This window comes from Eutrigla gurnardus, assembly GCF_963514095.1.
Source record: "Eutrigla gurnardus genome assembly, chromosome: 12".
NCBI lineage: Eukaryota > Metazoa > Chordata > Actinopteri > Perciformes > Triglidae > Eutrigla > Eutrigla gurnardus.
This window is the reverse complement of record NC_139926.1, coordinates 18,904,853-18,920,207: the sequence shown is the minus strand read 5'-3', so window position 1 is coordinate 18,920,207 and position 15,355 is coordinate 18,904,853. Positions and strand designations below refer to the sequence as shown.

The window sequence follows — 15,355 nt, the reverse complement described above, 5'->3', positions numbered from 1 at the left end:
TAGAAAAGTGCATCAACTCCTATGTGACTGTAATCACGGCAACCTAATTTACCGGTAATAAGAATTCCTCGACTCCGTCCTGTTACGTCAACGGGCGATACCAACTGTCAGAGCGGCCGCGGGGGTTATCGGACCAAACGACACGGGAGTTCAACGTCCGAGAAGTCAACCGCGACTCGAAAAACCGGTACCGCCGCGCGACGTGTACTATTCCTTTTAAAAGGACGCCAGCTTTCACACCTGCCGCGGCTTACAGACGGTTGAAAGCGAGCTGGTTTCTCTTCACCCCCCACTTCGGCCGTGAGACCTCCGCCGGGGCCGAACAGCGGCTCTCCGCGTCTGGATCGTTTCCACTCCAGCGGATAGGCGCTTCCGCGTTGGGCTGCAGCCGCGCCGCCACAGCGGGAGGATGAATAACCAGAAATGTAGCACTTTATTCCAGAAACCAAGAGGACGGACGATGATTATTAAATGCATCTACGTGGTGGGCTTCATGGTGAGTAGCTGCAGAGGATTTGGTCGAGAGGACCGTTTGTACTGCTCATGTTTTCATAAAGGGATGATGTAAAGATGAGAGGTGCTTCCTGTTCAAACTATAAAAATGCACTTTAAATCATTTAAAAAATGTAAAATGTACTATAGTATTATGTATGAGCTGCAAATGCATCCATTGTGACTACATAATCTAAATACCTTAAATTTGCAATGAAATAAATGGCCCCTCAAACACTCACATGCAATAAATTAGATATCAAACCTTCAAGCATGGTTTGTAAAAATGCATGTTAATAAACTAATCAGATGTGTAACTACTAAATAAGGAAGCTGTTTGACACCTTTTGAGTGCATTGAGGGTTTCCTCTCCAATACGCCAGTCAGTAAAACAGGTGAATAACAAGATGTGACCTAACCCCAGAATCAAAAACAAGCAATTCTAAAGATGATCCAGAAATATTAATCCAAGTTGTAGACTTTACACTTCTTCCCATGTGGCTGGATGATCATCTCACTAAAGGTGACTAAAGAAATCTGCTGTTAAGGCAGTCGTAAACAACTGGAGACAGTAAATTCCTAGGAAAGTTAAGCAGTTAGTGTAAGTTAGAGCCGGGACAGCGTATGAACTGCAGTGTGACTTCAATCAAGAGTTGGCTGGAGCTGCAGTTCTCCTCAAACCCTCTATTTTAATACTCAGGTTTCACATGTTTCCTTATGTTCGGGGGGTTTCTGGTGGGATTAAATCCTCACAGTGATAACAGCTGGATACATCTGGGCTCACTCCTTTCTTTTATTTTGGGTGTTTTCTGTTTTGCAGGACTTGTTTGGGGTGAGCATGATCATCCCGCAGCTGAGCCATCATGTGAAATCTCTTGGAGCGAGTCCCACCGTGGCTGGTGTTGTAGGTAAGTTACATACCGAGTGACATCATAGCAGGCGACCAGCGGGATGCTGGGTAATTAGGCAACGACCAGACAAGCTCTGAAAAATCTCATGACCAAATAATTGTCTGCTGGCCGGAGTCAACACGGACAGATCATCTGAAGTTTGTATCAAGTAAAGTGAAGTCTTTCTGCTTCCTGAAGACACGTAGCTGTTACGAAACATTTATAGTGTGCTTGTTTGTTGTATGACTCCAAACAAATATTAGCACATTTGCATATTTACATTTGTTTGGTCACATTACAGTAAGTTGAGCCCTCAGGGTTTTACCGTTTTCTGTCATTTTACAAAATCAATTCTTAATAAATTAGTGGGAAAATGGTGAAGAGCTTGTAAATTGATGAAAAAAAATAAGTTGTCGCAGCTCCAGTGAATATAATGTTGGCAATGAATGTTTCCCACGCTTTAGGTTTGACTTACTGTATAGTGTGTGTGTGTGTGTGTAATAAGCAGTAATTGCTGTCCCGTGCTGTAATTGTAGGTATTTCTATTGTAGCATCCGAACATCGATGGTGTCTCCTCTAAATGTGCATTTATAAAGACTCTGAAACCGTTTCAGGGTCTACATACGGGATCTTACAGCTCTTCTCAAGCACCATAATCGTAAGTATCGACTCCGTTTCCTCCCTGGGGAAAAAAAAAACTGTCTCTAACCTCCATTCAGCTCCTCTCGCTTGACAAGGCGTGCTCACAGTTAGCGACCAAAATGGTTGCATTCCAGTCATCTCTGGTATGTCGTGAAAACAATTACACTGGCTGTTTTATGTTGGTTGCACAATACAGCCAGTCTCTGCACGCACACACACACACACACACACACACACACACACAAGCGACTTCTAGTTTTACTCAGATGCACAGATCGCTCCTTTTTTACCCTTCATAGCCCCTGACTGCACCCTGGGGAGATGTTTTATCAGTGAACCATCCTTTTGGTTGGAAAATCAATGCACTGATGATTAAACTGAACTGAAATTCCTGGTACTCTACAACTCTCGTGTTCTCCACGTCTTTCTCCCGCAGCCTGAAATTGCTTCAATTCTCAGGGGTCATGCGACAAATTAAACGGATAAGGAGTCATCTGTTGGTTCCCGGCTGAATCCTGATAAACGCAGGGTTACATGAACAGCTGTGTCTATGATAATACCACCAGGCCACAAGCAGAACAAACTCAATTGGTCCTAATTGCATTATTTCATCAGGTGTGTGTGTCGAGAATCTAATCAAAGCTGCTCCTTGAGAGGAAACTCAGGATTTCTGACTTTATTTTAGTGTCCCCCGTACATATACTCGATGTGTTGGGATTCAAATGTACAGTTTAGGCCTGGACTCTGACCAGATGTATTTTCCTCTAAATATCTTCTTGTTTTTAACGTCTCCTGCATGTGATTGTCAGGGCAGCTGGAGTGACGTGGTGGGCCGGCGGTACTCTCTGCTCACCTGTCTGCTGCTCAGCGCTCTGGGCTACGGCCTGCTGGGGATGTCCACCAGCATCACGTTGTTTGTCCTCGCCCGGGTTCCTGTGGGTGAGTCCCAAACTACCGAGGGCATTTTGACTGGTCACAGTAGGAAAATCACAGGTGTAAACAACATTTAAAAAATATGTTCTTGATAATACCTGTGTTTTCCTACAGTGACAACATTTCTGCTGTGAAGAAGGTCCATTGACATCAATAGATTCTTTTAAAATCAGAATATTTATTTTTCCTTGCATATTTTATTCAAGGACCACGCTTTCTTGCTAAATGCACAAATATGTATTTAGAAAATAGACTCTTAAAATCAATCATTTGTTTTGTTCTGTTTACTATTGTGAAAGCATCTTTGAGAATCTGGAAAAGCGCTGTATAAAACAATGTATTATTATTATTAAAAGTTAAAATGGGACACAGCTTTAAAACGACTTCACATCTTCACTACAATATAATTTAAAAAACGTTGTATACTATAGTGTATATAGCTACCTGCTGATTATTTAAGTTATTCTTATAAAATAAAAGCTGTTTTGCTCTCAGATATAAAGAAATCATGACTCGTATAAGAATCTTTTCTTAAAACCAACACAGTTGTCTTAACGGTGAGATCAGTCTCACTCACTCTGTCTCACTGCACATTGACTGTTTCCTGTCTCACTGCACATTGACTGTTTCCTGTCTCAGGGCTGTTCAAGCACTCCCTGTCCATCTGCAGAGCCTTACTGTCCGACCTGGTGTCTGACTCGGAGCGCCCTCTGGTGATGGGACACTTCAATGCAGCCTCCAGCGTCGGCTTCATCCTGGGTCCCGTGGTGGGCGGCTACCTCACGGAGCACGAAGGCGGCTTTTATACCTCCTCCTTTACCTGTGCAGTCATCTTCCTTACTAATGCAGGTGGGTAGAAAAAATGAAGAGAAAACAGCTGATTAGAATATGAAATATGTATCTGACATTATGTGTTTATCCTCCCAGGGCTTGTAAGGATGCTGCCATGGACGCTAATCAACAGTAGTGACACTAAGTCGCAAAGTAAAGGCTGTCATGACACAAACAACAGTAAGTCTGTTTGCAATGGCTCCCATGCAAATAATCACCACCCAGTTCTGGCAGCAGAGACTGAGCCGGTCTCCGAAGCTCCCGGGAAGCCCCGAGGTGGACTCAGGCGGAGGGAGGGGTCTCTGCTCCAGCCTGCCTTGAGACAGCTGTCCTCAGTGGGCTCCAAGATCCGCATGGTGGCCTCGTCCGACATGTGGGACCTCTTCCTCATGCGTCTTCTGATGGCCATAGCCATCATGCTCTACCACAGTAACTTCTCTCTGGCGATGGAGGAGCGTTTCTCACTCAGACCAAAGGTGACGGGTTATCTGATCAGCTACAGCAGCACCTTGGGGGCCCTGTCCGGGTTCCTGGTGGGGCCCGTCACCCAGCTGTACCGGAATAAACTGCCCGCTCTGCTGCTCCACTCCACAGTGCTCACCTGTCTGCTCATCTTCCTGTACGCGACGGCTCCCAGCGTGTGGCAGGTGCTGCTCACCTCCACCTTCTTCGCCATCTCCACCGCTATTGGACGGACGTGCATCACAGATCTGGAGCTGCAGAGAGGAGGGGTCCAGGCCTGTGGGACTCTGATTGGAGCCGGGCAGTCGGTTACAGCCATCGGTCGAATCCTGGCCCCTCTCCTCTCTGGTCTGGCCCAGGAGTTCAGCCCTTGTGGTCCCCCCAGTCTGGGAGTGGTCTTAGCTCTTGCAGCTATAGGTTTACTTCACATCAGGATGCCCAAATGGGACGGGAAAGGGATGACAAAAAAAGCAAAACTCACTTAAAAGTCGGTGCAAATCCGCCACACAGAAGTGCTCTTATTTTGTAGGCAGCCAGCTGTGAAGACGAACGGCGTACACCAGAGTGGGAGCGGTGTGTCCTGCTCATACGCCTCTGGAAATCGTATCTGTAGAGGCGACGACATCGGAGAGTCTAAACGACTCGTCGCCTCCGGCGCTGCAGCCGACCTCTCGGGAAGAAGCGCAGCGTTAAGAGGAAGTCGGGGGAAGTTGAACCTGCTTCCCCCTGTGCTGAAGTTTGACCGGACAGAAACACGAGGGCCTTTTGTCAGCACATACTACTTTTTAACGTAATTCTCTAACCACTACGTTGCCCAAAGTCCCTGAAGTTACCGTCAACCTGCTGATGAAGTCAAAATAACTTCTACTGCTTCCTCAACATATAAGACAGAGGTGATCATCGCCTCACACTCGTGTCAGTAAGGCTTCACATATTCATAAATTAACTGCACTTATAGTTGCTGTGGGGAAATCGGAGGTAGGTCACACTGTTGTTGTAGGAGGAGGGAAGTTAGCCACATTTAGTTGTAACACATCAGTTACATTACCTCAGTGCCAGTGGATTGTCTGGATGCACTGCACCCGAAATGGTTCCTACGGTGGTAGATTAGCAAATGTTTGTTCTCGTTGTAGTATCTGGTATCTGATTCACTTTTTTATTTTGGGTTTGTCATACTGTCTGAATATACCTGTATTCACTCCGTTTCAGCACCCGTCACTCCTGAAAAAGCCCAGTCTGCTCTGATTGGTTCGTGAGAAAAACATGGAGCACTTTTGCAAAAGCAGTTCAAGTCGTGGGTGAAGATAATCTGACGGGCGGCTGATATATTATAATAACTGAGTGATATAGGAAGGGGAGCCAAATCTGAATGGTTTATGACTGGGTTGTCTTGTTTTTTAAGTTTGTGGGCCGGTAGACACAAATGTATGTGCACAAGCACTGGAAAGGTGGTTTGTAAATGATATGTCCCCCTTCTTAAATCAACTGTATACTGAGCACCGCTGTTATTTAAAAGGACGTCCTGGTTAAGAAGGAGAATTGTGTACATTTCTATAAAAGATGTCGGTGAATTCATACATGCCAGAGTCATTCCAAAAAAAAGTAATAAACAAGGTTTTGTATGCGAGTCTCGAGTTGTATATGTAACATAAAAGCTTTTGTATTGAACCCTGTAACGACTTCTACTTCCCATCTTCTCTTCCTCTTTGGGCATTGCCTTCAGGGCCACATTTATACATTTACTTTGAATCCGTGGTTTGATTGAGAAAGCTTCATAACAGCTTTCAACATAGAAAATTTATTACAGAAGAAAAAATGGGCCCACATTTGTGAGGTCCAGCAATGTAACAGACATACAAAGGTCCTCCATAATGGCAATAGTTGCATATAAAACATGTATCCTCAATCATACAACTTCCACATAATAGGCAAGTATTTAAAAAAAAAAGTATATATTTACATCTAAGGAGAAATCATTTCTCAAAATAAAATAGTATAAATTACATTTTCTTTAAAAGTGGGAACTATTGAAGATGGGTGAAATAACTGCACGGATAAAATTGGCATGACTCACTGTTCATAGTTCATATACCGGTCCTTCACTACAGTGCTTGGAGTGCTGCAGACACCTCTGACTTCAAGAAGGTATCACTGTTCATCTTGGCTCAATTTGGAGGATGGTTCACCTCAAATGGAAGGACCCTCCAGATTTGATTTACTTCATCTTTCAGTGGAGCTGCTCGAGAACCCGAGAGTCTGTGGCAGTCCAGCTGCTCTTCAGTGCTCGGGGACACTTTTAAATCTTGGGGTTCCACTGAGGCCGCCTGAGCAGAGGGTTTCGTGCTGCGGCGTCTCTGGGCTCAGCAGCCCAGGCTGGAGGGGGAGACACCGGCTGCTGCTGCTCCTCTTCTGCCTCACGGTGCCCGTTTCTAGAGTCGTCAGCTGAGCCGGCGTCGGCGGAGGGGCGGACGTGGCGGCGAGGAGCAGGGACGCGGGAATCGCTGGAGGAGGAGTTCCTCCCGGCTGTGCCGCGCCTCGACCTGCCCCTGTCCTCCCCTGTGCTCTCGTCCAGGATGTCAACGGAGGACGCCTCTGTTAATGTGTCCAGCCTGCGGAGAGGCATCATGGCTCTGGAGGAGGAGCGAGCGGGCTGGCCGAACCGAGAGCGCCTGGAGGGGTAGGCCGCCTCAGACATGGTTTCCTGGTCATCTGGGAAAGGTGAAGAAAATGGTAAAATGATAAAGAAATGATGAAGTGAATGATGTCATTACAGTAACACCGGAAAGGTACTTGATGAACAAACAAATCAATGTGGGCACCAATGAAATCTCATTAAATCTACTCAAGGGGACTTAAAACGACGAAAACTGGATGTTGTGGTTGAAAGCAGTTTGAGAAGCTTACCTGTGTAGCTCTGCCTCCCAGGAGGGAACTTTGAGTCAAGACTTTTCCCGGCAGGAAGAGAGAAGTATTTGTGGGATTTGGGCACCACCTGATGACAATAAGGGAATAAAACAGCAGGGTGGAGAGAATGGCAAGATTAAAAAAAGGTGAATAATGAACGAGGGATGCGTTGTTTTTATGTCAATACCAGCCACAGTTAGACAGCTTCCTGCTTACCGACGACTGGAAGCTGCCGGGTCGGAGGCTGCGGCGGATGCTGGCGTGGCGCCTTATCAATATCTCTCTGGTGTGGCTGTCGTTGGGCAGAGCATGCTTATTTGTGTACGCCACCGTCTGGTTAAAGCAAACAAGAAAGACACAAGATAAAATCATGAAACAGGAGATTTAGGCCGCTAACGGATGCTTCCAAGTGAGGAGACGCCACCGTTTTGGACGTGAGTCAACAGGCGACCTCGAAGATTACAACCACAGCTAATGGACAAATACAGTTAAAATGCTTTCAGAGGAGATAGAGCTCTTCAAAGCTCGACCAAAACTGGCCACGCCCGTCTGAACTGAAAGGGTCGCTGTGTCCGTTTGATCTTTACGAGCTAACAAACCACGCAGCGTACGCATCACTGTCAGCGTCTTCCTGTCCTGAGTTAGACCTTAAACAAACAGTTCAAAACACTCTCAAAAGGTTGCCATTGCTCTTTAGAGAAATGTTGCATGTCAATGAAACGCTGCCGCTCCAGAATATGAGCCCATCAAACATCTTGTTCTGTGAACTGTGAGTGTCAAATACAGAAAAAAGGTTAAATGCGACTTTTTAAAAATGGCACAGAAGACTGATTTGCTGGATGAACTCAGGATGTGTTAACGTTGCTATTAAGGCAGTCAGGAGATTCTTCTGCCCAGGAAGAGAAGCACATGCTCCCTATTTGTCATCAAAGTGTCTCTGTGGGTGATGTCATGTCACCAATGGAAAAGTACTGCCGACCACAGTCTGCATCTATGCAAAACCCCACCGGGTTTCAGTGCTTGGGATAAACAGTTTGTCAAACTAGGTTAAAAAGGACGTTGATCCACCTGATCACATGTAAAAGTCCTGCATTACTGCTCCTTCAGTAAACATGCATAATGTTATTAAATTAACAACAAGTTAAAGTACTTGCTTGTGACTGAACTTGCACTCAAACCCACCACTTTATTACTTTTACTACGACTTATTTAACATCTCACCCGTTGTCTGATCTTGTACATGTTCTTGGACAGGATGTCATGCATGCTCTTCAGGTCAGCAGCCAGGAACTTCTTCTTGGGTTTAGCAGAGCTTTTCTTTTCCTCACTAGAAGACGGATGAAAACGGATTATTTTTGATCTGCACAGAGAATCTGGAGGCGGCGCATTCAGCGGAGAAACAGAGAGACGCGATGGCGGGTTCATACTAGAGGGAGACGATGGACGGAGCAGCGCTGATGTCTCCGGAGACCGTGTCCAGGATCTCCATGGCGTTCTGCAGTTCCAGCCTCTTGTACAGCGCCACGATGCTGGACTCGGCCCGGTTGTCTCGGATCAGGATCCTCCGCAGGATTCGATTGTTGAACTTCATGAACCTGAGGGAGACACAGACGGGGTTACAGATGGACGGTTTGGGATGAAAACCAACGGTGTGTTTGTAATGAAGGAGCATGTCAGCCATATTAGCAGGGTGATAAAACAGAGATCTATTACACCCTAAAAATACCCTCTGACTACACAACTACACTCATAAGTATACTATGTCAAATATTATGTTTTATTATATACAATTGTTTTATGTTTACATTTTTTTATTGCAACTTTCTCTTCTACTAACTTCTTTATTTGTCTATTTTTTATAATATTAGGAAGGTTACCTTTTATTTTATTTTTTCATGCTTCATTCTGTGTATAGAAGTATTTTTAATTGTTTATCTGTATTAAATAAAAAATGTATTTTCAATTTCTTTGCAGCAGGGTGAAATCTCCGACCCACGTCCTCCTTCAGACGCTTGGTGCTCTGTCACTTCCCTGCTGCAACAATCTGCACTCTGATCCGATGGAGATGGGAGGCTTTTAGCATTCAGGCTGGTCCTCGGTAATGAAACACATGATCGGGAGAATTGAGGCCATGTGATTGACCCGCTCAAATCAAGAACATGCAACTGGCTATTTGTAGGTTTGGGATCACTGTCCTGCTGGATTGACGTCATATTACAGGCCCTGTGTTTAAAGTGAGTTAACCCAGTGCAATGTGCCGGAGTACCAGGACAGAATAAACAATTTTCACAGCATGACTCAGACACACACATGACACAAAATTTGCATTCTTGAGGAACCCGTCTCCCAAGAGAAGCATGAAGAGTGTTAAAGCTGAAGGGAGGAGTTGAGAAAGAGACGTGGGAGAAGATAAAAGGATGACAGCGTGTCAAATATTACATTTAAACAAAATATATAACAAGTTTTCACCAAAAAGTATGAAGAAATGTTAAAGATTTTCCCTCAAGTAAAACAATCACACAATGAATGTTATTTCAAAAGGTATAAATGATAGCATTGTGCAAAATAAAGAAAAGGTGTATTCTAAAAAGAAAAGGTTATTAGCTGCTGCAGGTACACAAAACTATTAGAATAATGTCGTAACTTAAACTGTGACGGAAAAGATTCAAAAGAAGAAATATTTCAGATGAAGAAAAGATGGCGGAAGCTGAACACGACACCAAAGTCAACGTTCCCACACCGTCCCGGAGAGAACAATGACATCGCCAAAGAAAACAACAAAGGAGGAAACGGAGAGCAGGTAAACTAAACCCACAATCTCTCCTCCAGTTTCACTGCAGATTCTGCCTCTTTCAAACGAGAAGGAAGTAACGTGACTCAGTAAAAGCTTCTTGATGAGCAGAAACTTCTTACTTGTCCTTCCAGTAGAAGTGGCTCCACTGTCCACAAAGGTCCTCGATGCCAGCTATGGTGTGCTCCATGAGCTGAGAGCAAAGTGAGACCACTGTTAACACCGTGATATTTAAAAAAATATATCTATATACTATCAGCCGTTACAACAATCCCAATCTGGAGCGTACCCTGCAGTGAACCTCCACGTTGATGGTGTCCAGATTGCGGTTGGTTCTGCGGACATTGATGAACTCGATCAAAGGTCGAATGCTGATGCCCTGTGGAGGAGAGAGGGGAAAGATCGCAGAGTCAGCAGAACCCAGAAAAACATTACGAGGCCGACTGTCACAAGTTCGGCCATCTCAATAACAAATCATATAAACGGCTTCCAATGTAGAGCTGCTCTGGTTGATTTGGCAGACAAGGAACCGTTTGACCACTTTGGTCTCACATTGAGTTGCAATGCGAGTTCCTTTCATCCAAAAACCCAAAAGATTATTGGATAATGAAATCAAATTCTGTGTTTTCCCAGTTTAAAAAGGAAAGTCATGTCTGCTTCTCTCCGACTGAGACTCCATTTGATTCGACTGCTTCGGTTACAAAGACAAACATTGTTTGATACCAGACTTATAAAAGTTAGAAAGACAAACGATCAGCAGCAAACAGCTCAAATGTTTTGAGCCGAAGCCCACAGACACACTCCCTACCTGGAGAAAGACCGTGAAGAGGATGATCGCAATGGTGGCGGTGACGAAGAGCTGCTTGCGTCCGATGTTATCAGGAAGAGTGAAGACCAAGGCGAAGGAAATTGCCCCTCGCAGACCACCGTAGGCCAGACCAAACTGGTCTTTCAGGTTAAACGGGATGGTGCGGAAAGGGTTGATGATCTGAGTCAGCACCAAGACGCCTGGGAAGGAAAGAAAAATCACCCATGTTTGCTTGCTAGAAGTTTTTTTCTCCTTTGTGGAAGACATAAAGTCAATGGGGACTGACGCCAAGACAAACAAGACCTGACCTCCAGATACCCCCCGCCCCGTCCTTACCCAGACCCCTCCACACAAACGCAAACAGCAAGGTGAACAGGATGTAGCCCCAGTTCCACTCGTGCTCCGTTGTTATGGTGACGACGCCCAGGAAGAAGAAGATGAGGGTCTCGGAGATGCAGCCCAGCATCTTGACCACGTGGCGGATGGTGGTGCAGGAGCGCTGGGTCACGTTTTCCTCCACGTAGTACTTCATGGTGAGAGCGCAGGTCACGATGCTGCAGGAAGACAAGAGAGCTGCTGTGATTCCCGCCGTCTCCTTCCAGCCTTTTCAAAATAAAAGGTTTGAATCTACTCACGCCATGATGGAGGAGATGGCGAAGAGCTCGGCCACCAGGTAGGCCAGGTAGCTGTACATGAAGATGAAGAGCGGCTCGATTTCTCGGACCCGGGAGGTGAACCTCGTGGTGAAGGCGGCCACGAAGCCAAACAGGATGCCGAAGCCCATCCCGCCGAGCCCGACCACGAAGAACCGCGCCACCCCGAGGAAAACGTCCACCGGCTCCACCACCGGCATCTCCGCCACAAAGTTGAACATGTTGTACAACACCTGAAAACACACACACACACGTGAACCATGGTCTTTATGTGCAGCTTTGTATGCACAAATCCCTGTGAGGTCACGGGTGATGTCAGGGGCTGTGGCCTCTAATGACACAGTTGCAGATAACAAGTGATTTATGAAATATTTGCTCTGCACTGTTTGCAATTTGATAATCTGATTTCACCAAGCGCACCGAATGAGTCACGGAAAAAAGGGAACATTAGGAGCGACCGGCTTTCATCCTTTTCCTCTGTTCAGACAAAGACTCTGCTGTTTTCATAGTGGTGTGGACATTTAATCTGCCGTCACACAAACATTAAAAGTACATTTTCAGAGAAAGCAAGACATTTGTAGATGTTGGAAATTATGCGAAAGCCCAAAGCAAAGACAGCGTACCATACAGAGAGCACATAGTTCTCTTTAAGGTGACAATCAGAGATTCACATTGAACTGACAGGATTGTGTCTCATTTGGATCAAGGAAGTTCACATCATGTTTACTAGCAGATGGCTACTATTATATTGTTAAAATCAAAATAATCTGCCTTAATACTTCCCAAATTCAGCCCCAAGCCAATTATTTGCAAAAAATCCATTTTACTTTTATGGTTTGGTTTGGCGGGAGTAGGTGGGATTGTCTCTAAATAAGCTACGTGGAGGAAGATGTCAGGACAACAATGTGGCTCGCTGATGTGTTTTTAAATAGTTCCTGGAGAACAATGGAGCTCTATGGCACCAGGAATATGCTGTACGTCTACAAAGACGATGATTGTTGGTAGATGGAGTCATTGTGGGTTTGAGTCTTTTCATGGGATTTGTTAATAAGAAAAACCTCCCCAGACACAGGGACGAGCCTGTCAAACTCCAGGGTTTACAACATCTAGTAAAAGCAGCTCTGTGTGTCGAGTGAGGTGGCGACAGTTTTCAATTTGCATATGGAGAATTCAGATGATACAGGTGATAACCCAGGACGAGGGGCGGAGCTAGGAACTCTGGGACGTCTCTTTAATAAGAGGATCCTGCAGGAATTCCTGTGGGTCGCCTCCACCTCCAGGCTGAAGTAGCTCATCCTAAGTATTTGCACTCTTGGGCAAACATCACATCTTGTTTAGCGGGGTGCAATTCTGCAACACAAAGCTGTCTGCGTACGCCGCGCCTGGGCTTTCCCGGTCTCCTGGGTAAATGTTTGTCTTTCTGCATCATCTCTGCTACTGTGTCCTAAACAAAAGGGTCGCCTCGGCGGAGCTAAGGGCGCTGTAATTGGGAGTGGCCGTGTTGTGGACACAATAAGACGAGGGTGGTGTGGGCAGAAATTTGAGCTCAGTTCAGTCAAGTTTCAGAGGATTTTGTCTGCATGTGTTAACTCCGCCCACGCAGCCCAAATGCTACAGTGACCTCACAAACTGGTTTGGCCGCATCTAAGCAAACAGGCTTCCAACGCTACGCGGCTCAGGTCTGTGTGGACGCATCCGATTCTCGTCTCTAGCATCACCTCACATCCACTTTTAAAGACTTTTATCTGTTCACAGATGACATTCCCCTACAGGCGCACTAACACCATCTAATGAAACCCGAGCCGAGCCTTTCTGACAAAACGATACTGGATTTCACATAATAGCCGTCCTGAAATGAAGGGTCCCAACTGGGTCTTTAAATGGGAGGTGGAGTTACAACATGGAGAACAATGTGTGTGTGATCTGCTTTGTTCCCACACCGGTTGCAGCACTTTCCCCTTTATTCTAACCCACCACACATAAGGGCCCACTGGCATGCCGGGCCCCTGAAATGCCTTTAACATTTGCTCTGCGTGTTTTCATAACAAGCAGCAGCCCGGAGGTTTCCCAAAGTAGGCCGGCTTGTTGCAGCAAGTCTCAGCTTGAGGGTAAAGGGCACGACAACAAAAAACAAAAATATCCTGGGCTCCACTCACCACAGTGACGGCGTCGTTGAAGAGGCATTCCCCAAACACCACGATGTAGAGCTGCTCGTTCACCGACACGTCCTCGAACACGCTCAGCACGGCCACGGGGTCCACGGCCGAGATGATGGCGGCGAACAGCAGGTTCTCCTGCAGGTTGATGTCCTGCACGCCGAACGCCTCAATCTGGCATATGGCAAACAGAGACATGCCGATGCCGATGCTGTTCCACAGAGTCCCCACCACTGCAAACCACAGCACCTGCAAACACAGAGGGGGAACGGTCAAGGTGTCTTCAGGGAGGGGGGAGGAAGAAGATAACGAAGATGATTTGTAACGGACCGTGCCGATGTTCTCAAAGAAGGGCCTGGTGGGCATGAAGTAGCCCGAGTCGAGGACGATCGGGGGCAGCATGTAGAGGAAGAAGACGTTGCTGGAGAGCACGGCGGGGGGCTCCTCGTGCACCGAGTGCATGATGGCACCCACGATCAGGCCGATGCTGATCAGGAGACACGACTCCGGCACCCAGATGGTGATCTTGTGGTACACGTGAAAACCTAGAGAACAGAGACGGACACTTTAATTCAAAAACAGGAGAGAGCTCACCCTCCATGATAAGGTCACACCCATTATTAACCTCCAACCAGCATTACTGTTAACTCACCTATCTTTGCAAATGAAGCCAGCAGCACCCATAGGGTGATCTCGAACGGGATCTGTATTCTTGGGTAATCCATTGTGAACACTGGCATGTTTGCCTTCTCTGCGTCCGGGAAGGCCTGGGGGCCATTATCAGGCTTCACCGGGGGCAGGATCGTGACCCCGCCGGTTGGTTTGGGAGGGATTTCTCCTCTGGAGCCGCACAGAAGACTAGAGAACGTGATGATAACGAGGAGGGTCCCTGTTCGTCCGGCGATGCTTAAATCCATTGTGTAGAAAAACAGCGAATATCAATTAATCCAACTTTAGTCGAAAAGAGAGAAAAAAAAATCAGCTTCACTTCTAAAAGTTGATCAATAAACTAATCTCACTCCATGTTGACCGGTGAAGAAGAAGTGAACGGATCCCGGGAAGTCACGGTGTCATGGTACGAGTTAATCTCCTTCAAAGCGCGGACAACACACCTGTGGTTTACCTGCAGCGCGTCCACGAGTTCCGATACAGGCTGGGGCGCGGCCCCGAGCCCCGCTCTGATTGGTCGTCACCAGAACCAGATAAAGACGGGTGTGACCGCGGGCCATTCAGGGACCACTGCTAAGTTTCGGTGACACCGGTTTCCTGGATGCGAGTTTCAACAGTTTTCTCAGATTTATCTAAAGTGGTTTAGAGCGTAAAGTTTAAATGGAGTGTTTCACTGAGACATGAAAATATTAATACACATTTCTTGGCTTCTTTGTAAGTTTATCTTATTAAAACAGGCTAAATTTAATTGGTTTAACTCGCAACGTGAAACGTCTGCTCACAAAGGTGTCATTCTGTATGGAAGCCCATTTCCGCCTCTGTCGGAATAAAAGTGAAACTAAATAATTTATGAATTATTAAGTCAATATTTTGAGGTCTCACACTATTTTCAGAAATTATGCATTATTTTGAGTTTTTCTTTTTTTTCTTTTTCTTTAAAGTGGTTAAAATTACCACTTTTAACCACAGTTCCCCATAATATGAGGTTTTATGTCAATTATAATATATCAATAATTATCATTACAACGTCTCAATAATAGTCTTTTATTTATTTCATTTTATGAATTTGTATAAAGAAAGCAAGTGGCACTTTCTTTGGACTCTCCACTTAACTTAGAAAAAAA

General features: G+C 45.8%; 2 protein-coding genes across 2 annotated transcripts; one reads left to right on the top strand and one right to left on the bottom strand.

Annotated features, from left to right (window-relative positions):
* The first annotated feature begins 155 nt into the window (after positions 1-155).
* mfsd9 (major facilitator superfamily domain containing 9) lies at positions 156-5,877 on the top strand. The gene is made up of 6 exons (XM_084022641.1): positions 156-496; positions 1,313-1,400; positions 1,997-2,040; positions 2,834-2,963; positions 3,597-3,806; positions 3,885-5,877. The coding sequence occupies exons 1-6, from the start codon at positions 410-412 to the stop codon at positions 4,733-4,735; spliced, it is 1,410 nt and encodes a 469-aa protein (XP_083878767.1). The 5' UTR covers positions 156-409; the 3' UTR covers positions 4,736-5,877.
* A 129-nt stretch (positions 5,878-6,006) lies between these two features.
* Positions 6,007-14,679, bottom strand: slc9a2 (solute carrier family 9 member 2). The gene is made up of 13 exons (XM_084022640.1): positions 14,215-14,679; positions 13,893-14,107; positions 13,563-13,811; positions 11,389-11,639; positions 11,090-11,307; positions 10,754-10,953; positions 10,235-10,324; positions 10,068-10,138; positions 8,582-8,749; positions 8,376-8,481; positions 7,371-7,487; positions 7,155-7,242; positions 6,007-6,959 (listed from the first exon to the last, which is right to left on the bottom strand). Exons 1-13 carry the CDS (start codon positions 14,477-14,479, stop codon positions 6,547-6,549), a joined length of 2,451 nt encoding a protein of 816 aa, XP_083878766.1. The 5' UTR covers positions 14,480-14,679; the 3' UTR covers positions 6,007-6,546.
* Between the last annotated feature and the right edge of the window lie 676 nt (positions 14,680-15,355).